This window comes from Chaetodon trifascialis, chromosome 10 (genome assembly GCF_039877785.1).
Source record: "Chaetodon trifascialis isolate fChaTrf1 chromosome 10, fChaTrf1.hap1, whole genome shotgun sequence".
Classification (NCBI taxonomy): Eukaryota; Metazoa; Chordata; class Actinopteri; order Chaetodontiformes; family Chaetodontidae; genus Chaetodon; species Chaetodon trifascialis.
Genome location: NC_092065.1, coordinates 26252149 through 26274499, shown reverse-complemented (window position 1 = coordinate 26274499; position 22351 = coordinate 26252149). Strand labels below are relative to the sequence as shown.

General features: G+C 46.7%; 2 protein-coding genes across 3 annotated transcripts; both read left to right on the top strand.

The window, feature by feature from the left end:
- The first annotated feature begins 3171 nt into the window (after nucleotides 1–3171).
- On the top strand, nucleotides 3172–8475 carry zpd (zona pellucida glycoprotein d). Of its 2 annotated transcripts, XM_070972831.1 has the most exons (10): nucleotides 3222–3576; nucleotides 3700–3751; nucleotides 3833–3940; nucleotides 4532–4740; nucleotides 4825–4982; nucleotides 6043–6157; nucleotides 6247–6374; nucleotides 6474–6657; nucleotides 6862–6967; nucleotides 7083–8475. In XM_070972831.1, exons 1-10 carry the CDS (start codon nucleotides 3556–3558, stop codon nucleotides 7202–7204), a joined length of 1203 nt encoding a protein of 400 aa, XP_070828932.1. In that variant the 5' UTR covers nucleotides 3222–3555; the 3' UTR covers nucleotides 7205–8475. The 2 variants fall into 2 exon arrangements, with proteins under 2 accessions (XP_070828931.1, XP_070828932.1); XM_070972830.1 differs by having other exon boundaries at nucleotides 3172–3576; nucleotides 6247–6657; nucleotides 7083–7606.
- A 72-nt stretch (nucleotides 8476–8547) lies between these two features.
- On the top strand, nucleotides 8548–20582 carry LOC139337969 (matrix metalloproteinase-15-like). Its single transcript, XM_070972828.1, has 10 exons — nucleotides 8548–8673; nucleotides 10151–10299; nucleotides 11779–11901; nucleotides 11991–12307; nucleotides 12682–12843; nucleotides 15339–15766; nucleotides 15886–16024; nucleotides 17323–17473; nucleotides 17558–17673; nucleotides 19313–20582. Exons 1-10 carry the CDS (start codon nucleotides 8548–8550, stop codon nucleotides 19789–19791), a joined length of 2190 nt encoding a protein of 729 aa, XP_070828929.1. The 3' UTR covers nucleotides 19792–20582.
- Nucleotides 20583–22351: the final 1769 nt, after the last annotated feature.

Below are 22351 nucleotides of genomic sequence, written 5' to 3'. Positions count from 1 at the left end.
TTAAAACATTATAAAGGAAAACAGAAAACCCATCCCTCCCACCCTCTGTATGTACGTATGCACACCCACAACTACACACACACACACACACACACACACACAGTATTTTCACAGTGCGTGTGCAGAGCAGCTCGTCAAGCCTTTGATTTTACTTGTAAGACAGTGCTGAAGGACGACCGTCAGTGACGAATGAGTTTCCAGTTGTAGCCTTATCCACGCTGCCGCGCAGCTGCTGGAGCTTCATGTTGCTGCAGCGGTGGATTTATTCCACCTTCTGAACGCTCGATCCTTCACGCTGGACAGATGTTTCACTCCTCTACGCTGTGGAGTGACAGTGTCCAGAGAGCGAACTTCTTATACAACATCTCATGAACCTCTTGAGCTCACCTGTCCACAGAGTTGAGTGTAACTGAGGATTGTCATTTGTTCACATGGCCACTGATCCTCAGTGCTGCAGGACGCAGCCGTGCTGCTTCCGCAGGCTGTAGCGCAGATCTGTGGCACGTCCTGTCCCCTGGCAGATGGTTGGTCGGCTTGAACTCGACTATGAGGCTGCAGGGAAATTTCAGTCTGTCTCCGTATCAGAGGGGTGATTTCTGGGGTGATGGAGGGGGGGGGGAGCGGCAACACATTCCTGATCAATCACATAGTTTTACACAATATTTTGCTGCATGGAAAAGGAGTTTTACACATTGGCTAATAAAATCAGTCCACTTTAGTAACAAAGCCTGATTTCAGCTGAGGTTTACTCACCACCAAATCATCACCCATCATCCCCCCTGTTAGGTTTGTGGCCCGCACTCCGTGTCCCTCAGTCTGGCCTGAGAGAACACAGATGGAGGCTCATTCTGTCTTGGCTGCTCCGCGTAGCTGCAGAGATACTGAGTTCATTCACGGCCACAGACGGAGCTGAGCCATGCTGTTGTATTCCTACACAATGCGAGAAGCAGAGACGCGCCACTGCCCTCCAACACTTAATGTGTCTGCCAACCTGAAAACCTCCTGGCATGCACAGTACATCACCTAAAATCAGACCAAATCACTCGCGATGGGTGATGACGTCTGCAGGCTTCAGGAGATGGAATGAGTGGTTCCTCTTTGTGTGGCCTTTGTACAACCTGTGTGTGTGCGTCTGTGTGTGTCTTTCATACGTCCAGCAGCAGAGCAGCAGCACCTTCCTCTCAGGTGTGGGTGCTGCAGCTGGTGTTGTGAATCAGGCCGATGACAGACACCTCCTATAAGCCGGCTATTTCACAACACCAGGGTAGCACCGCACCACTGCCGACGAGACGAGAGCCACCACGTGATGCTGCTCAGGGAGATGATGCAAGAGCTGCGAGAAAAAATGTCTTATCTTTACACCAATACATGCAGCTACTTTAAAACTAAGGTGGGCTGCACGTGGATACTGATGTTTGGTTCTGTGCTGACCTTACGGATTTTCCACCCATGCTCTAAATCTGTCTGCACACATTTGTAAAGTCTTTCTCTCTTGGTCTGTTAATAAATAATATTACTGATTTCTTCTCCGTAGATTTGTTCTGCTGCTGTTTGGGTACGCGTGAACTCGAGGTTGTAGCGACACACCACAGTAACGATTTATAGCTCATTTTAATCTCAAAGACAAAAAACGAGACCTCAAAAGAAAATGATGTTAATGATCAGTAAAATAAGATTCGCTGGGACAGAGCGAGGTCGACCGTGTGTCTTGAGGTTTCCATGGAGCAGTTTAACTGTTTGATGTGCTAATTAAACCCAGGATTTCAAACAGACGCCAGATTTGTAAAGAATCAAAGATTGTATTTTAAGACATAATCTAAAGCTGACTGATACCCAACTGCAACGAAAGTCTTCTGTCCTCTGCCTCAGCATCTTACTGACCTCATGCACAGTTCAGTAGGGCAGCCATTAAGATTAAAAAAAAAAAAACAACTATATATGACAAATACTCAAACTCTGATAACAGATAGCAATCATTGTCCATGGCTCTTCACTGGTCCAAGTCCCTGTTCTGAAGAAAAACACAACACACATTCGCATCCTGCCCATCTGATCCGCCACCAGAGATGGACTGCTGCAAGCCTGCCTCATCAATCATGCCGCTTCCCTCATCAAAAACTTATTCTGGCTGTGATTTGTCCCATCAAAAACAGATGGTCTGCACCCAAACGTCTTGAGAATATGGAGTCCGGCCTCAGGCGTGCTGAGCTGGCACTGGAGGAAATACGGTGACCCACTTGTGATTTCCCATGAGATGCTGGTTTCCCACCACAGACCCTTCATGGCACAGCCTCCCACTGTTTTGACCTGCTGACACCAAAAGCCTGATTTCTGTTCCTTCAGTATCAAAATCTTTTAACAAGACAATCTGTTATTGATACCACAGCAGGCTGTTATGGAAGCATCAGTAAGAAAAAAGCAAGATATAATAAATAAGTAAACAATATAAGTAAGACGATGCAATGGTTGAGTTAACTTTTACCGCACATAGGAAATATTGATATTATATATTATATATATTATATATAATTAAGTGTACAGTGATATTGTTCATGAGTTGTCAGTTCTGGTGTGTGCAGTCTACTTGGAGCAGTGTTGATTGTAAGGTTCGACAGCAGCAGGGAGGAAGGACCTGCAGTGTCTCTGCTCCACACACTGCGGGTGAAGTGTCCTGCATGTCCCGTCGGCAGTCGAGACATCGCTGCCCCAGCAGACCACTCCATGGAAGATGGCTGGTGCCCCCTGTGCTCCAGAAGACCTGAGTCTCCACAGCAGAAACAGTGTGCTCTGGCTTTTCTTGTAGTGCATTTGCATTGTCAGCTCGGTCCGTTTTCTTACTCAGATGAACACCCACGCTCTTATAAGACTGCACTGTCTCAGTGTCCGCTCCCCGGATGATCACCGGTGTAGCCATCTGTGGAAACCCACCACCAGCTCCTTGGCTGTCCCTGCATTGTTCCAGAGCGAGTTGCACCAGCAGCAGCCCAAACCGAGTCCTGGTTCAGTTCTCTGCACCTCCACTCATCCCCATGTGTGGTGAGTGTTGAGTTTTAGTTTGCACTTCATAATCCTGACTGTCCTGCTGCATGTAGAGTTATTTCATGCTGAAAATGGCGATGGGGTCAACTCTCACTGCACTGAACCCACTTTGCATCAACAATAGTGACATCTAGTGGAGATTTCATGTTTATTTAAGTGAGGACTTGGTGAAACGAGGCAGGACAGGCTGTGAAACTGTGACGATTCACCACAGCGACTGTTTGGGCGCACAGTGCGATGACTTTTACAACAGCTGAAGTAGTTTCAGCTCTAACAATTAACTGAGAGTCAATTCATTTTAGAGAGAAATAAAATGTATAAGTGGAGGGATTCAGCCTCCTGTTGGACAATGGTCGGATTTTAATGCGCTTCAGCAGCACACAGCCTGCCAATCAACAGGTGTTCGTAATTGGAGCGCAGTAGAGTGAAAACGACGACAGAGAACAGACGGAAAATATCGCATTTATAAACCAGACTTCCCATTTTTAAGCAACGCGAAACCAGCAGCCAGCAGCAATGATCTCAGTGGGCTTGAAGGTGAGTGTAAAGGATGAAGAGTAGTACTGATGTGATGTGAAGCTGGAAGCTGACAGAGGACTGTTTCTGTACGGTGAACACTCATCACAGTTCAGCTTCATTCATGTCCTCTCTTCACCCCAGCTGAGCCTGCTCCTCGTGCTTCTCCTCGGCGTCACGCGCCACCGTGTTCAGGGTAAAGACGTCCACTTGTGCAAAGGTGTGAAGTGTACTTGGAGCTCGGCAAAGTGTTAAGAGTTATCTCCTCACTGTGCAGGAACATGCAGTGTGGGTCACTGCACGGACCGCACAAGGTGCGTCCTGTCCAGGGACCAAAGAAGCTGCAGGTGCGCCACTGGATATTATGGAGACCAGTGTGACAAAGGTAGGCTTATTTCTCATTTGTTTTATTTTCCTATTATTGACTCTACCCGTTTCAAGCATTATTATGTCACAAAGGGGACTTTGAGACGCCCATCATCATTAAAAAACGGAATATTTTATCAAGTAATCCAAGAAAAACGTTTTTAAAAATCTAAAGCTAAGTGGGCACTTTGGTATTGCACTCAACATTGGGGGATCTGTAAGGTACAGGTGAAAAATAAATGGACAAAAGTGATGCAGAGTGCTAAGTGAGGGTCAGGCTCCAGACACATTAAGAATCCTACATTTCCCATAATTCAACCAGTAGTGTATCATTTCACTGAACCTTTCATGGCCACATCTTTCACTGCAGCCTTTCTGTTGTACTGGACTTTACTTTTTAGTCCCCAAACCTGAGAAATAAAGATGATAAATAACATTTAGGTCATCATCGGGGGCATTTTCCCCTCCAGGGAGGCTGAGCAGCAGCACTGTGCTCCACCTGACGGCCACTGACCACCATGTGTGAGGTGCCCCTTTGGTGGATTTTGATTAAGTTACACACCTACTTTTTTTTTTTTTTTAACTTTGTTTTTATTTATTTATTTTACAGATGCACACATTAAAGTTGTGTGTGGCAAAAACTACATTGCAATCAGAGTGATAGAAGATTTCTTCAAGTATCACAACGTGCCACTGGAGTCCCTGCATTTGCCCAACAAATCCTGTCGTGCTCAGAGGGCGGCCATCAACGGTGTGTCGTACTTCGTGTCCAAGATATCTAAAGAAAAATATGCAGCCTGTGGAGGCAAACCGCTGGAGGTACGAGAGGAGCAGACCTGTCACTTCACTTTGAGCAGTCATCCTCGTCAGTCATGCTTTTTCTTCTTTTCCTCCTTCATGCAGAAAAACTTCACTCACATCTCATATTCCCTGAGTCTACTGTCAGACCCTCAGGTTACTGGAAACATCATCAGAAGTCCTGTCATTAAGATGGACTACAGATGCGTGTATCCATACACCAGGACCATCAGCCTGCCTTTCCCAGTCATCCCCTTCTCCAGGTAAAGGCAGAGGCAGATTTATTTCTATAGCACAGTTCATACACCAGGCAAATCAAAGTGCTTTACAGAGGCATAAAAATACATTTCAAAGAAAGAAATTAGAAGAGAATAGAAAAATAAAATACATTTAAAGGAAAAAACAAAAACAATAAGACAATAATTTAGCATTTAGAATGATTAAAATCATTGAGCAGATATATTTACTTTAAGTAAAAGCTGTAGCAAATAATAATGTTTTCAAGCCTGATTGAAATGAGCTGACAGTTGGTGCAGACCTCAGGTGTGCAGGGAGAATGTTCCACAGGTGAGGAGCATAATAACTGAAAGCTGCTTCACGTTGTTTGTTTCTGATTCAGGAACACACAATAGACCTGTCCCTGATGACCTGAGAGCTCTGGATGCTTCATATGGAGTCAATAAATCTAGAATATATTTTGGTCCTAGACCATTTAATGCTTTGTAGACCAACAGTAAGATTTTAAAGTCTATTCTTTGACTCACAGGAAGCCAATGCAGTGATCTGAGGACTGGTGTGATATGATTCATTTTTCTGCTGTTTGTAAGGACTCGTGCAGCATTTTGGATCAGCTGTAGTTGCCTAATTGTTTTTTTGTTTAAGCCAGTAAAGACTCCATTGCAGTAGTCCAACCTACTGAAAATGAATGCATGAACAAGTTTTTCCATGTCTTCTCTGGACAGACACCCCTTGGTCATATTTTTCAGGTGGTAGTAGGAAGGATAGGATGCTGACTTAAGAGGCGTGAATGCTGTTTAGACTGGCAGTGCCCTGATTCTTAGAGAATCTCACCTGTCTGTTTAAAAATCTCAGAGAATACACTGAAACGTGTAGAGGAGAAATCTTTTCCCTTCATGTGCTTCTGTGACAAATGATGTTCTTCAGCAAATCTGAGAGGCTGTCTCAAACCAGAGAGCTCCTTGATGACCTCCTGAAACTGATTTTACTGCAATCTGAAAACATTTAGCACAGATGTTTAAGCTACGCGCTCAAAGTCACCAAACAAACTGTGCGCTGCCTTTCTTCTTCTCTGTTCCCGGACAGTGAGACGGTGATGCGCGTGGATGAACTTGATGCCACGATTCAGATGATGTTGTACACAGACCAGTCCTACACACAGGCCTACACCAGTGCCCCCACTATTGAGCTCCGAGACAAGGTCAGCCAACGCTCATCGACCAGCTGAACCAGTTTTTGTTGGTATCGTTTCAAAGATTGCTTTGACATAACTTGTGAAAATGAGTCCAGGTGTACGTGGAGGTGAGGGTCATAGAGCCTGCAGATTTCTTCCTGCTCCGCATTAACGAGTGCTGGGCCACGCAGTCTCCCCAGCCGAGCCCTGCAGAGGGATCCTCTCACTCACTGCTTCTGAACGGGTTGGACCAGCTCTTGATACCCACAGTTCATCTCAGCTTTGTGCTTTTACTGTCAACTCCACTTTTCTCATTCCTGCTCATGTCCATCTCCTTCTCTAGGTGTGTGAACGACCAAACCGTTTCCTTTCTGAACATGACCGCGGGACAGTCCGGCCGTAATGGAGAAAGCTCCACCATTCGCTTCAGCTTTGACATGTTTCGCTTCACAGCTGAACCTCACGACCTCTACCTGCACTGCAGCGTGCAGCTGTGTGAGCCCGACGACCACCCGTCCTGCATGCCTGTGAGCTCCTCTTACTGCTATGCTTAGCAGTCTAGAAGACTTATGTGACATTAGGCCTCATATCTGTCATTAGATACAGTGAAAGCTAACAGAAAATACCTCCTTATCCATGAAAGGATGTGTCATTTCTAGGATTTATTGTCTTTGTTTGATGGCTTCACTTTGCACTTTTCTCTCATTTCTCTTGTTTTTATTTGTGCACAGAACTGTAATTCGATCAGTAAGAGAGAAGCAGTGAGAGCAGACCCATCGCAGGGCCTGCTGTCATATGGACCCATCAGGATAGAAATGCCAGACAGACCTCAGTCCAGTAAGCTCCTGCGTCTCTGTCCCTGTCTGTCTCCTGCCCCTGTCTCCTGTTGTCTTTCCTTTCCCTGCAGGCCTCACTGGAAGTGAGATTTTTTTCTTTTTGGTGTTTGTTTCAGGCATGCTGATGATGGTGGTGCTGCCTGTAGCTGCCGTCTGGACTGTGGGCTTCTTCTTCATCGTCCTCATCACTGTGGCCAAGGCAGGCAGCAGGAGGCTCACACAAGTGGAGGAGCGCTGACAGTAGCATCGCTGCTATCAGCAGCTTGAATGAAACGTCGATAATAAACCCAGAAAACATGAGTTCATGTGTTTTATTCCTGTCATGAGTCCCCACAGCAGGGTGAGGGTGCAGAGGTTTAAGCTGGGCACAGATGTGACCAGTTATAGGGAAATGGTGTCCTTTACCCATAACATGGTGCAACATTCAAGTTTTGTGTCGAACACAACACGTTTTTTAAATTCCTTAAACCTCCTGGCTAAGCTTCATGTTGGAATGACCCCAGTGTGAGTGAATGTGCTGAGGGTCCGTGATGAAGGCTGCTATCCATTTGCACTTCTGCTGCGCTGGTCATTGTGCATGCTGGCTCTCTGTCACACTTCAATAAACTGAGCTATGGCTCATAGTTTCAGTTCCACCCGTACCGTGCCGTGCCGTGCTTGGTAAACACTGTTATTGTCCATGCACATGTTAAAACACAGCTAGTTTTGCTGTGGAGAAGATGCTGAATCAGATGTCTCCACACATCAGACAGATCTGTCCTCCTCATGCCTGAGTGGAGCAGCAGCTGTAGTTGAGCAGCAGGTGGCGCACTGACCGCTGCCTGCTCTGGGTCTGAGATGGGGTCTGGTGTATCAGCAGGGAGGAGGGCCCTCTCTGCATATGAAATCATTCCTAATCTTTTATCAGATACACAGCTGTTTGATGGCGGTGATACAGAGATTTGCCGGACGCGTTTCCGCTCCCACCTTTAAGCCGCAGAGGTCCACTGGCGCAAACAGCGCAGGTGAAATTTGAGAGCTTTGCACTTGAGTTTCTGAAGGTTGTTTTTTTCCTGTGTAGTATTTTACAGCAAGTTCAGAAACTGCGTAACTTCAGAGACACTGTTGGTGAGCTCATTTCTGCGCCCCGGACGCCTTTGTTCGCCGGAGCTGGACCGGGACTTGTTGCGGGACTTGGAACTGTGCTCCGTGCGGCCGATCAGCCATTGTGGACGTCGGGAAGGAGGCAAGGTCTCGTTGGTTTGGCCGCTGGCTGCAGTGTTCGCTGTTTGATGAAAGGAGCTGCTGTATGAACACTTGGATGAGCCATGAGGCTGCTGGCTCGGCTCAGATCGGACTGCCTACCACCGGGAATGGATTAGCGGCTGTTCTTGATGCATGTTTGCGCCTTTGTTTGCGTTTTGTACTTTGTTATTTCTGATGTGCCAGCTCCAAAATGACCAGAGAGGCCACTAGTTGCGAAGCTTTGTGATTAAATGTGAGAGAAGAGAATAAATCCCCCAGCACCTGTACCTGTACTTGTTTGGCTGTTTCCTGTCATCTTCATCAACTCCGTCCATTCGGGGAACGCAGCAGCAGCACATGATGAAGAAGATGGCATCCCATCATCCCTGGATTCAGATCTTCATCACGTTGTCGTCCTTACTGTCCCTGATTCTGTGCAGCACAGCGGCAAATGTCCCAGAGGAGGAGAGCTTCAATGCTGAGGTACAGTCACGTCTGTGGGTCCCAGTCCAGCCCAGGCTTCCCGAGCAGAGGGCCACTTATAAATAAAATAAATATAAATATAGAAATTCACAGTTGTCATGATATTGCTGTAAAATTCTGTGTGCTGTTTATTGTAGTTTGATAAGATCCAATCATTCTTCAACTGTTAGTACACCAGTTCAGGACAGATGGAGGTTAGAATAGTTCAAAAACCAGCTTACAGCTACACAATACTTTAATATTTATTGAGCTTCTTTCCTGATCTTCAGGTGCTGATGTTAACACGCCTATTCTCACTTTGCATTCAGGTCATGTCATGCAGACATCACCTGAGGCTTTTCTTCCTCTGAGTGTGCACGCGTGATGAGCTTGTGTGTTAGATGTGTGTGTGTGTGTGTGTGTGTGTGTGTGTGTGTGTGTGTGTGTGTGTGTGTGTGTGTGTGTGTGTGTGTGTGTGTGTGTGTGTGTGTGTGTGTGTGTGTGTGTGTGTGTGTGTGTGTGTTCATGCCGTGCGCGCGTGAAGGTATGAGTGCAGCGATCCAGCTGTGTGAGCGGGCCCCGTGCTGTTGTTTTTGAGCTGTGCTGTTGAGGCTTTTTAAAGGGCAGAGCTTCAAGCTTGACAGCGATTTTTTCCCCCAGGACCCATCATCCTGTTTGCCCGGCTACGTGGCTTCACGCGCTCAATTTCAGTGTCAGCAGACATGAAAGAAAGAGGGAAAGTTCAGGATGTGTCACTGGACTGTCAGCCAGATGGTGCTTCACCATCATTTGAAGTACAGGCATGCAGAATATTGTGTATCTTGTGTACTACAGTAGTGCTATACAGTTCAGTCATCGTCCTTTTAGTGTTCCTGGTTCCACTTCTTCCTCTCCTCTCCTCTCCTCTCCTCTCCTCTCCTCTCCTCTCCTCTCCTCTCCTCTCCTCCCTTCTCCTCTCCTCTCCTCTCCTCTCCTCCCTTCTCCTCTCCTCTCCTCTCCTCTCCTCTCCTCTCCTCTCCTCTCCTCTCCTCTCCTCTCCTCTCCTCTCCTCCCTTCTCCTCTCCTCTCCTCTCCTCTCCTCTCCTCTCCTCTCCTCTCCTCTCCTCTCCTCCCTTCTCCTCTCCTCTCCTCTCCTCTCCTCTCCTCTCATCCCCTCTCCTCTCCTCTCCTCTCCTCTCCTCTCCTCTCCTCTCCTCTCCTCTCCTCTCCTCTCCTCTCCTCTCCTCTCCTCGTCTTGGCTGTCAGTGAGGAGAAGGAATGAGAGAGCAGGAATGTTGTAATGTTGTAATGGAAGCCATCTGGTTTCTATCTCTACTTTCTCTTTTCTTTTAACTCCTCAGATGCTCTCTCTGCTCATTAGTCAGTGACCTGTTCCTGGATCAGCATTACCAGTCGAAGCTGTCATATACAGTGCACACCATGCATCGCACACACAAACACAAACACAGGCGCGTGTGTTCAAGCCAGACTCTCAAAACTGTCCCTTCCTCCTCGACAGGCGTGGCTTCGTAAGTTCGGCTACCTGTCCCAGGCCAGCAGACAGATGTCCACCATGCAGTCAGCTCAGATTCTGTCCAAAGCCATCAGCGACATGCAGCGCTTCTACGGCCTGCAGGTGACCGGAGAGATGGACCCTGCTACTGTCTCGTAAGCTCCACATCGTTTTGAAGCTGTGCTTTTGTTCTGCAGGACGTTTTCCTCAAAGACGTGCAGCATTGCGTATCAGCGGCATGCGTGTTTTAAAGCATGTAGGGGTTATTTATTTCTTTATTATATTTTCATTTATTTGCATTTTTGAAAGTTTCTGCAACCAAGCACCCTGAAGCGATTAGTGTCAGAAGACTGGCTTTCCCCCATCACACAGTAATAATAATTAACAGTGGCTGCTGAAACAGTGCCAGCTTTTAATAACTTTTTATGGCGATAAGATTTGAATTACCGTTTCATTTCACTTACATCACATCCTGACTGACGAGGCTCGTCGAGCTGTTGTGTCACATCCTCACATTCAGCCGTGACCTTCTTCAGGGCACGCTGTATGTGAGGTTTATGGGAACACAGAGGAATAGCTTGACAGTTTAAGACATTCCCTTTCTTGCAGCGAGTTAGATGAGAAGTTTGATACCACTCTAATGACTGTACGCTGGTATGCTTTGCTCAGCAGAAATGGGGAAACAGCTCGCTTGGCTCGGTGGCAAGAAACAAAATCTGCATAGCAACAGCTCGCTGATGAACACACAGTGCCTCGTGTACAAAATCAAAGCGCAAAAAAGACATATTGACAGGTTTGTAACTTTGGACAGAGCCAGGCTAGCTGTTTCCCTGTGTTTCCAGTGTTTGTGCTAAGCTAAGCTAAGCTAAGCTAAGCTAAGTAGCTTCATATGTACAGTGCAGATATAAGTGGTGTAAATCTTACATGTGAGTATTTCCCAAAATGCAGTCAGCTTTTTCCTTTCCTCTCCTTGTGTTTAGTCCTGAAGAGGGTGTTCAGTACTGTATGCTGCACCATCTTAGTCCTAGCTCACAAAAATCCCTCTCAACTATAGATGACTAAAAAAAAAGCATAGTACAGTATAAAGAAGAGGAAGAATCGTACTTTTTTTATCACATCACACTACATGCTTCACGCCGTGCTTCCCCTGAAATTAATTCCTCCGCATTTGACCCATCCTGGTCTCCGCGGCAGACCAGGAGTGGTGGGTTGCCATCCGACCGGCACCCGGGGGCCCAGCTCTCTTCGTCACCGTTGGTCAGGTGGTGATCTTCTTGCATGTTTTTAGTGGGTATTTTATGGAGGATCCCCCAGGTGAGCACAGGGAGAACATGCAAACTCCACACAGAAAGGCCGGCAGGCACTGAAGGCATGGTGGAGGACACGCCCCCAGCGCCCACAGTGGGATTTGAACCAGGACCTTCTAGCTGTGAGGCGACAGTGTCTCCACTTGTTCCACCGTGCCACCTAATAAAGGTTGAGTTGATGGCCATGAGAAAAAGGTCATTATTCAACCTGTGCAAACTGCATTTTCTGCAGCCATGATTTGCAGTTTTAACGTCCTCTGTGTGTGTGTGTGTGTGTGTGTGTGTGTGTGTGTGTGTGTGTGTGTGTGTGTGTGGGTGGCTGTGCAGGGCCATGCGTCGACCTCGCTGTGGCCTCCCGGACAGAGAGGCGGCGGAGGTAGATGATGGCGCGAGGAAGAAACGCTACGCTCTCACTGGGCAGCAGTGGGATAAAGACCACATCACCTACAGGTTTACGGCACTGAAACGTGAAAATCAGACGAGACTAAAGCAGAATATTGAACGTAGCGACTCTAACCTGTTTCCTCTCCCGGCTGCAGTGTAATGACCCAGCTCATCCCCTCCTCGCTGGGTGAGGAGCGGACGCTCGTTGCAATCCGCAAGGCCTTCGACGTGTGGAGACGCGTCACGCCGCTCACCTTTGAGGAGCTACCTGCTGAAATCAACACCAACAGCAGCCGGGCGGCGCTCGCTGACATTCTGTTGCTGTTCGCCTCTGGTTTCCATGGCGATATGTCGCTGTTTGATGGTGAGGGTGGCTCACTGGCCCACGCCTTCTACCCCGGACCGGGAGTAGGTGGGGATACGCACTTTGATGCTGATGAGCCGTGGACGCTGGACAACCAGAACCCAGAAGGTGTGTGGGTTTATTTTTCTTGTGGGGATTGAACCTGTGACTTCCTGGCAGAGGGAGAATCTGTCCAACCGTTAGCTGGTGAGGTGTGGTCTTGTCTCTCCTGGTCGCCGGCTGCACGTCAATGACAAAGAATTTGATTTCTTCACTATGACGTTAATAAACTCGCCAGCTGATTAACTTGTTAGAATAATTTATGAGCTTGATTTAATCAAAATGTTTTCCTCATCTTGGCCTTAGTGAACAATATCCTGATAGCATTGCCATGACTTGAAACTGGAGTTTAAAGTTTTACTGCAACATTACAAGAGAGACATGATCTCAGTTCCATACATTGTCATGTCCATGCTGTATGTGTGTCGCTGTCTGGCCTGCAGGTGTAGACCTCTTCCTGGTGGCGGTGCATGAGCTCGGTCATGCTTTGGGCCTGGAGCACTCAGATAATCCCAGTGCCATAATGGCTCCTTTCTACCAGTGGATCCATACACACAACTTCACATTACATGAGGATGACATCAAAGGAATACAGTACATATACGGTGAGAACGCCGTACTGATGCATCTATGTACGTCTTCCACAGTGCAGTTATTTAAAGTGACCTGCAGAACTCAGTGACTTGAGGCTCAGAGAGTACTTTAATGGCAGCGTCTATAAGATCTCATTATCTGCAGAGAGACGTGTCAGAGGTCTGTATTCACACAAAGAGATGATGGGAAAATGTTATGATGCCAAACGAATAGTGGGACTGGACCGGCTTCACAGACAGGTTTTATATTGACTTCAGTCTCTACTGCCAGTGAAACTGCGCTTTCCAAATACAAATACTGTGATATAGACAGCAGATGATATTCAGCTAACGTCAAACTCAGCTTTGGCTCCGCTGATTAAAACCAACACGTCAGGGGGCGCATGAACAGAACTGTCAGCTCCACGCTTTTCACGTTTCGCCTTAACACTCGAACTGCTTTGGCTTTGAAGTCACTGTGGGGCGTGGAGACGAGAAGCCTTGGAAAGCAGCTCTGAGCGTATGCGAAAGCCTGCTCAGACAGCTCGTCCTGCATGCCGTTATGATGCCCTCATGCTTTCCCTGCATGAATGGATTACATTGTTATTTGACAGATGACATATTTGTGTGTGTGTCTGTGTGACAGAGTACTGTTTGTGTGTGTTTCTGCTGTAGCCCTGTAATAAGAGCTGTAATTACAGGACAAAATCCTCACTTGTGTCATACTGCAGACATAAATTCATGATGACATTATTTACACCGAATGAGCGACTTGTGATTTTATTTTGCTGGAGACAAAAACAAAGCTCATGTTTTCCTTTTTTCATTTCTTTACTGTACAGTGTTTGGTCCTGGTCACTCCTCTCGTAACGAAGAGAAGAGAGGAAGAGATAGAGATACAAAAAAAAAAAAATCTGATTCACTTTGGGAATGTTGTCCATGGTTTCAGTTTGCCCAGCAAGCCCCACATCTTTCCGTACCCACACTGCTCTGGCCCACTGATACGCCCACACGAGCCATCTGCCCCACAGTAAACTCCAGTTTTCACAGATGTGAAGAATCTTGTAGGTTTGGTGCTGTAAATACCGAACGGCAAATGTTTTGACAGAACTTTACAGGAGTTTACTTTACTTAAGGACTGAGCTCGAGGAAAAGCTCTGATTGGACGAGAAAAAGGACCCGAGGAGTTTAAATAGAGATTAACACAGCACAAACTCCGTTCATAAAAATAAACATTAGGGTTTCTTTGTAGAGGATTTATGCAGGAGAGCAGCAGCTCATCTGTTGACTTCACTGTTCTGGTGACAGTCTCACCAGCTGCTGACGATGAGCAGGATCCGCTTCTTGCTGTAAAAGCTGGTCTCTCATACGACAAAGCGACTGCGAAATGATGCACGAGTCATTCAGAGTGTTACTATAAGTCTGTGTTCACGTGTAGCATGAAGCAAAAAGGGATATAAAGATTAAACCTCTGCATCAGTCAACTGATCCATACAGCAGTGATGATCTATATTTCTAGTTGTTTTAACAATGGATCAAATCTCTGTGTAATTTGAAAGGTGTCACTGCAGTTCCTCTCAGCTCTGCTGAGCATTTCAGCCTTTGACAGACCGCGACTGCACTCTCTCGACGTCTTTTCAAAGAAGGCTAGCTGGTGAACGTAGCGGAGCTTTTAGCAGCTAATGATAATAAGAGATTACTCCCCTCCCTTTCTGGAAACCCAAACAGATTTACAGCAAACAGAGGGTGAATATTGGACGTACACCCGTTAGGTGGCCTGAAACACTACTTTAAACGAATGCTGATGTTGCTCCCTGTCTGCTGGTAGTGCTGCTGTTTGCTCATATGTCATGTTTAACGTGGCTTTATAAGGTGATGATATGTCAGTGTTGTGTTTACTGCCTGCTCTGCTGCTTTCAAGGGCCAAAAACAAATCAATTAGTGCAGCTTTAAGTTAGAACTGCCTGCCAGTGTACAAGGGCTTTGTTTCAACTGTTTGTGTTTACTGTCACGTTGCCTCTAGCCCTGTTTTAAGACTGAGAAAGCAGAGGCTCAGACACAAACAGAGGGCTCACACGCTGAGTTTCTCCACATGCTGATAGCTGAGTCACTGGCCAGCATCAGCCTTCGTATATTCCCAGCAATATTTATGGCTCAGTGTAACTCAGTACATCTTCAAGCCCATCAGCTGTCGTTGCACATTACATAATGGCTGCATCTGTGTGTTTTCTCCTCTTAGCAACCAGCAGGACTGATTTTTCCAGAAGAGCAGCCCGTCAGATGAGCGTAGAGCTGCTGCACAAAATGGAAAATTACATTTCTTTGTGTGAGGGGGAATTAGAGAGGATATTGTGAGGGGAAAGAGAGAGAGCATGAAAGAAGTTATTGATGGTGAAGGCCACACAGGCAGGCGGGAGGAATTTATTTAATCTCAGATGGAAGCTCGTTTGCATTTAATGTGAAAACACGAGAGGAAAAAGACGTTTTTCTCTCCTGTTCTGAGGCCACGCTCTTCATCTTTTCCTCAGGTCCTCCTGTCATCACTGATGCTCCCCCCACCTCTCCTCCTGCCCCTGACGGCGAACCCAGCGATGACTTGCCCACCCCCACTTCTTCTCTTGAAGATGAACCCACCTTCACTCCTCTCACTGACCCCCCGCCTGCATCACCCGACCCGACAGACGCCAGCCGGCGTCCGCCCGGCCGGCCGGAGCCGAGCCCCGGTCCTACATCGCCTCCTGTCCTCCCCACCTCCGCCCCCACTGATCCCCAGCCTAGCCCAGAACCTGAACCTGTCACCCCAAGCATTAGAAAAGATGACCTCCCTCCTCCTCCTCCTCCTCCGCCCCCTGCTCCCCCCCGACCTCCCAAGCTGCCGGACCACCAGGCCCCAAATATCTGTGACGGAGACTTTGACACAGTGACCATGCTGAGGGGGGAGATGTTTGTTTTCAAGGTGAGAAGTTCAGAATCATTGAACCGTCAGAGGTCAGGAAATCTTCAGGTCGTGCTTTTGGAAGCCAAAAGTAAATCATTTTGATGAAAGATAAACATCACTGTTGCTTGCTTGCTCAGGGTCGCTGGTTCTGGCGTGTGCGGAGGAACCGGGTCTTGGATAACTACCCGATGCCGATATCTGTCTTCTGGATCGGCCTGCCTAGTGACATTGATGCTGCCTACGAGCGCCATGATGGCAAATTTGTCTTCTTCAAAGGTAGGTCAAGGCTGCTCGTAACCAAAAAACCTGTCATTTTGTGTGCACAGCACCCACATGCTGCACAGACTGCAGCGTGCTACGTCGAAGCTTTCTGTGTACAGTTTAACGAACGTCTGCTTAGTTTCTCTCAGCGACTTTTCCCCGAGCGACGCTGAAGCCAGCGTGGAGCTATGTAAGAGCGTGTTCTCTAAACACAAATCTGATCTGCGCTTTGATTGAGACTGAGAGGAAACAGTGCAAAGTCAGCAGATTTTCTCTCACACGATGTGATTTACGAGGATGTGGTAATAATTCAACACAGCTATAACTCTCTGCATCTGACACACACACACACACAAATATTTAAAATGCTTGAAGTTACGTAAAAAGAAAAGAAGTCCTCCAGCCAAACGATTCACTGTTGAACCATGGCTGCAGATACAGATGAGAATGAGTGTTTGCATGTGCATATGGCTGCCTCAGAGTCTGTGTCTGTTACTGTGCATTGCTGTCTGTGCAGTGTGGCAGCGTTGCTGGTCCAGTAAGACTGAGCTCCAGCTGAGCCCTAAAAGGCCTCATGAGAGAGGTGGAGGATTGCATCAGCCTCCTCTGCTGCTCCACAGGTTAACAGCTGCAGAGGTTTCACTGTTACAGTCAGGCCCCGTTTTGATTCGTCATGCATTTTAAGCATTTTCTGAGCTTTTGATCACAGATTTACTGTCATTAACAGCCGCGGGACGTTCCTGTTAATGTTGATTTATGTTGTTCTTCTTGCTTTTCGTTGACTTCGCTGAGAGTGACGGGTGTAAGACAAGCTGAATAAGTTGATTCTACTCTGCTCAAACAGTCCTTGGATAGCACAGCATATGCAGAGATGTTGAGCATGTGAATCCAAGACGATTTCACCGCTGTAGTAGACAAAACATCAGTTCAAAATGTTCAAACATCATTTCAAAATAAGTGTGCACCGATTAATAAAAGCCCAAAACTTAGCTATTATAATGAGCCTGCTGTGGCACAGTGCAGCAGTGCCCTGGCAGTGGACGTGGAAAGTGGCTGAAAAGTGTGCCCAAAGGTTAGATTCAGAGAACAAATTGGCTGCCACGTTGGAAATCTTGGAAAATAAGTGTTGTGCCTACCATTTCTACCTTGCCTGTCCTTTCTGCTTTTCCTCTGGAATGAATAAACCCATGAAATCTGGCTTTCACTCTATCTGCCGCTGCTTTTCTCCCCTCTCTCCCTCATTGCTTTTCCCACATATTTCCCTTCTCTTATACTGTCTCTGTGGAGAAATGCAAATCCCTTTGTCCCTGCAGATGATAGATACTGGGTGTTCAGGGAGGCTGATGTGCTGCCAGGTTACCCACAGCCCCTGCATGAGTATGGACAAGGAGTTCCTGCACACAAGATAGACACAGCAATCTGGTGGGAGCCCAACGGCTACACGTACTTCTTCTCTGGAGACAGGTAGAGTATATCACGCACTCACAGACTTGTTCTACACTGTATGAATCTGCACACGTCTCTGCACATCTTACTGTCTGCATGCAGATACTGGCGATACAATGAGGAGACCCGGACTACAGACCGTGACTTCCCCAAGCCAAACAGCAGATGGGGCAGGATCCCCCACTCGCCTAAAGGAGCCTTCCTCAGCGATGATGCCGGTAAATAAGGACTTTAAATAAAGCAAATGCAGCCCTCATTTGAAGGTTGTGTTTATGGGAATTCTAACAGACTCCAAAAGCTCCTCGAAGGAGGGAGAACAGCATGAGTGAAGTGAAGTGGAGGAAAAGAAAGAATGAAAGGTTTCACGGGTGAAACGGGGTGTGTAAGAGACAGGGAGGGAAAGAAATTACATTTGAGACTAGGTAGGCTGGAGTGAGCAGAGAGAAGGGTGAGGGGGTGAGGGGGAGAGAGAGGGAGGGGAGAAATGAGAGCTCTGGTTTGAGGGTTGGCCCGTCCTTCCTTTGGAAATTAGATTTGTGGCAGAGCTGCTAAATGCACTCTGTAACAGTCCAATCTCATCTCCACCCAAACTGCTCCAGTGTCTCTGCAAGCCTGCTCTCCACCAATGAACGTTATCTGCACACAGAAATTTACCCCAAGAAGGCCGAGAAGGTGCCTCTTTTTACGTCCCTTTGCCAAATCTTAATGCATCTGAGCAACACGTCCTGCTGACGTTTTGTTTTCTCGTAGTTCCACATTTTCTGAGCAGTCTGGTGTGTCAGCCCGGGTCCATTCGATGCTGAGCTGTCCCCTAAGAATCAGTCCTGTGTCTGCTTTCTGTTTGCACAAAGTTAGATTTCCCATGTGGAAACATGGTGGATGAGGGAGTCTTTACAAATGAAATGACAAACTGAAGGATCAGCACACATTTATCAGTTTTATGGGTTTCATACTTTGTCTTGGTCAAATTCGATCAAAATGGCTGAAGTACTGAAAGAATCATGAACCAAACAGAGAGGCTGCCCTGTTCTCCAGTCAGTCTGACACTTCTCATAAGTTTTAAAGGAATAGTTTGACTTAGCTTAGCATTAAGACTGGAATTGGGGGAAACGACTCGTCCGGTTGTGTCCAAATGGAACAAAATCCGCCTGCCACAACCTCAAGTCACATCTCATTTTTTCAGTTCGTATAAAAACCAAAACGTAAAAACGTCATCCTGACAAATCTCTGCTGGTTGCCTGGCAGTAGTGGTCCGACACAGTAAACTGTTCATTTTCATTTGTACACTGTGGCTTTTATACACATTAACATGTTTAAGCTTTAGAGATGCTGGTAGGTCGTTTTAAGCCTTTAGACAGAGCCAGACTAGCTGTTAGCCCCCGCTTCCAGCCTTTAAGCTGAGATAAGTGAGCTGGCTGCTGGCGGTAGCCTCACATTTACTGCACAGATATGAGTGGCATCAGTCTTCTCATCTAACTCACCAAGAAAGTGAATAAGCTTTACTCCCTTGAAAATAGGACTGAATCCAAACGGGACGGGATCAAAACACAACTGTATTCACTTTAGAAATAAGGAAATAAAACCTTTGTGCTGGTTCAGCTCCAGTCTGCCAGCCACACACTCACATGGCACACACATGTCAAATGCACCCCGTCAGTCATAGTGGAGTAATTAAGCAGTCTACCTTCCCCTGATTGAGAGTTATTTTTGTCACTCCTAACAAGGAAATAGCCGTACAGTTCAGCAGGAAGTCGAGCGCCTGGACACCAAATATCAACCCTGTACCTATTCTACACTCTATTCACATAATACTCCACTGCACATGAGCTGGCTAACTCTTATTTTCCTCTCGTGCAGCTTACACCTATTTCTACAAAGGCACCAATTACTGGAGGTTTGACAATCGCAGAACAGAAGCAGACAAAGGCTACCCTCGCTCCATCCTGAAGGACTTCATGGGCTGTGTGGGAGTCCCTGACCCGCAGCCCGACCCGGACACTGACCAGGAGCCAAAAGACAAACCAGTCAAGCCTTCAGACCGAGGCAGAGATGAGCACAAAGAGCCGGACAGGGGCTGGGACAAAGACACGAACCCAGAGGAAGACCAGACCTCTCAGCCTGACAGCGCAGAGGAAGAGGGGGACAAAGAGGTGAACGTGGTCGTGACGGTGGCTGACAATGAATCAAAGGTCATGACCCTGATCATGGTGATCGTCCCTCTGGTGCTCATCCTGTGCATCCTCATCCTAATCTACGCCATCCTCAGGACTCTTCAGAACAAAGAGACACCGAGGGCCTTGGTGCACTGCAAACGGTCGCTGCAGGACTGGGTGTGACGTACAGAAGCTGAAGAGATAGAACGGGTATTCGTCGTTAGCCTGGCACAGTCGTTGCCCTCACAGAGTTCGCTTACGGCGTGGTGGAAAGAAGGTTTGACGCAGTACTAGTCTAAGGAAGCCGAGGATGAGTCACCGTCTTGGGCCCTGTTCATTGTGAGAACTTTTATTGCTTATGTGAAATAATACAAAAGTGGTTAAAGTCGGCGCCTGTGGAACTACAGTTTCCCTCTGCTGGCCTCAAAGTCTTTCTCCTGTGCCTCCCTTTCTGAGATCCAGATATCTGCAGAAGCACCTCTATTTCTTTAAATAATCACATTTATTCCATCACAACATGAAAAGCCACCAAATGCGTACTGTAGAGGACACATGACACACTAGGAATGCCCATTTCTACCAAACCTAATACACAAACATCAGCTTATAGCTATTGAAACAAATATCGCATTCATATGAGCGAGTCCTACATGTGTTTTTCGACATTTTTCTTTATTTGCACTTTTGATTCTGTTTATTGTTGTTTTGCTGAGGTTGCTTCACTGCAGATACTGTGTGTGTGTGTGTGTGTGTGTGTGTGTGTGTGTGTGTGTGTGTGTGTGTGAGTAAAGCAGAGCTTCCTGTACTTATTAAACACACACACACACACACACACACACACACACACACACACACACACACACACACACACTCGCAGAAGAAGCTGATCCTCCAGCCAGGAATGACAGCTGTGTGCATCCATGACTGTCTCCCACTGGGCCCATTATCTCTGCTCACACACACATGCACCAGTGTCACAAAAAAAAAACCCAACACATTTGTGCATGCATGTCCACATATGCGCACACACACACACACACACACACACACACACACACACCGAGGCGTAGGGATAACTTACCCAAACAAAGGCACATAAGGGTTTTTGCACACAGACACAGGGGCTCCAGCCTCCCCTCCTCCCACCACAGCCACCATGTTTAGACTGCAACACTAAAAACACAGTGGACACATGTGGAGGTCCACTGCTGGACTAGGATTAAATACAAATTCTGCCCATCTCAGCTCGTTCAGAGTAAAACCACAGCAGCACTGTCCGTCGTTCTGCGTCTCATGCTAAAGCTAAAGAGGCTGATGAAGCTAATTAAGTGTACAAGGAAGCCTGCAGGCTAGAGAGGAATGGGTCAGGGTCTGGTTTCCATTAAGCCCACATGCTGCTGATTTAGTAGTGTCAGGCATTGGGGGTGGGAGGGTTCAAAAAGAAAGAAGTATGTAATGGTAGTGGGGAGTAAGGAGAAAGGGGAAATGAGAGAGAATGAGATGGTGGGGGGAAGAAAGAAAGAAACCTGGGGAGGCACAGATGGAGGCGGGCAGAGGGAGGGCTCTGCCAGCATTTCCAGTTTTCTCTGGGAAAGGAGGAGCGAGGGAAGGGGAGAGGAAGGATGTCGGGGAGGGGCAGCGCTGGCGTTGCGCCTCTTGACCTAGATTGGGACACCGAGTCCACTCCTCCTCAAGTCTTGTTTTTGGTCTGCTTGTTGTGGAGAGCTGAAGATGACTTCCTCTGCGACCCCTCTTCCTCCTCTGTTTTTCTCTCCACTCTTTGTCTCTTTTTTTGGTTTCCTTGCTGTATTTAACCCACCTCTGCGCTCCCAAATGTATTAATTTTCTTTCCCACTCTTCCAGAAAGTTAGCTGAAGCGTTTAAAAGATAGTTAACGCACAGGAACAGTTGTAGAAAATGATGCTGATCCTGTTGTGTCCATCGAGCCTCCCGTCATGTACACGTCTCTGCGTAAAGCCACTATTCATGTGCTGTAATCACTTTAGGTTTGTGCCTTTGCATTGTGCCTACGTTCTGTCTTACATGTTTACTTGTGCCTTTTTCTGTGAATATTTTTTTTACTATAATCAGCATGAGGGAAGGGTTTTAAAAATAGAAGTCTTTTTTACTCTACTTATCATTTGTAGTTTTGTAAATTTGGTGTCTGTTCAAGTTTTCTTTAACAGCAGCAGTAGATGATTCGGACAGTGTTGATGCATGCAGGGCATGTTCTGTAAGGCCTGTGCACTCCTGTGTAGAGTACGTTAAGGATTTCACAATAAAACTCACAGGTAAAAGCAACACCTGATTTCTGCTGCACTTTTTGCCTTCATGACCTTTTTACTTTGCATTTTTAACTTACTTTGTCAAATGTCATGTCCTGCTTTTGGCCACAAGAGGGCACCATTACCTCAACTAAAGCTTAATAACGTTGGCCTCTTTCAGGACAACACACACACATACACACACACACACCAATGATAAACTAAAGTAAGCAAGCAGACATAAAAGTAAAAGCATATTGAAGACCGTGTTGTGTATTTGTGCTTAGATGCAGATGCTGGAAATTAAAGACAATGTTTAAGTACATTTACTCAATGAATGTACACTGGTGCAAGCTGGAGGTAACTACTTTTGTTTTTCCATTTCATGCTTCTTATTACTTCATTTCAATATTTTTATCATTATTACTTAATACAGTTAATATATTTCAGAGAAATACTGTTTGTGTTTTTACTCTGCT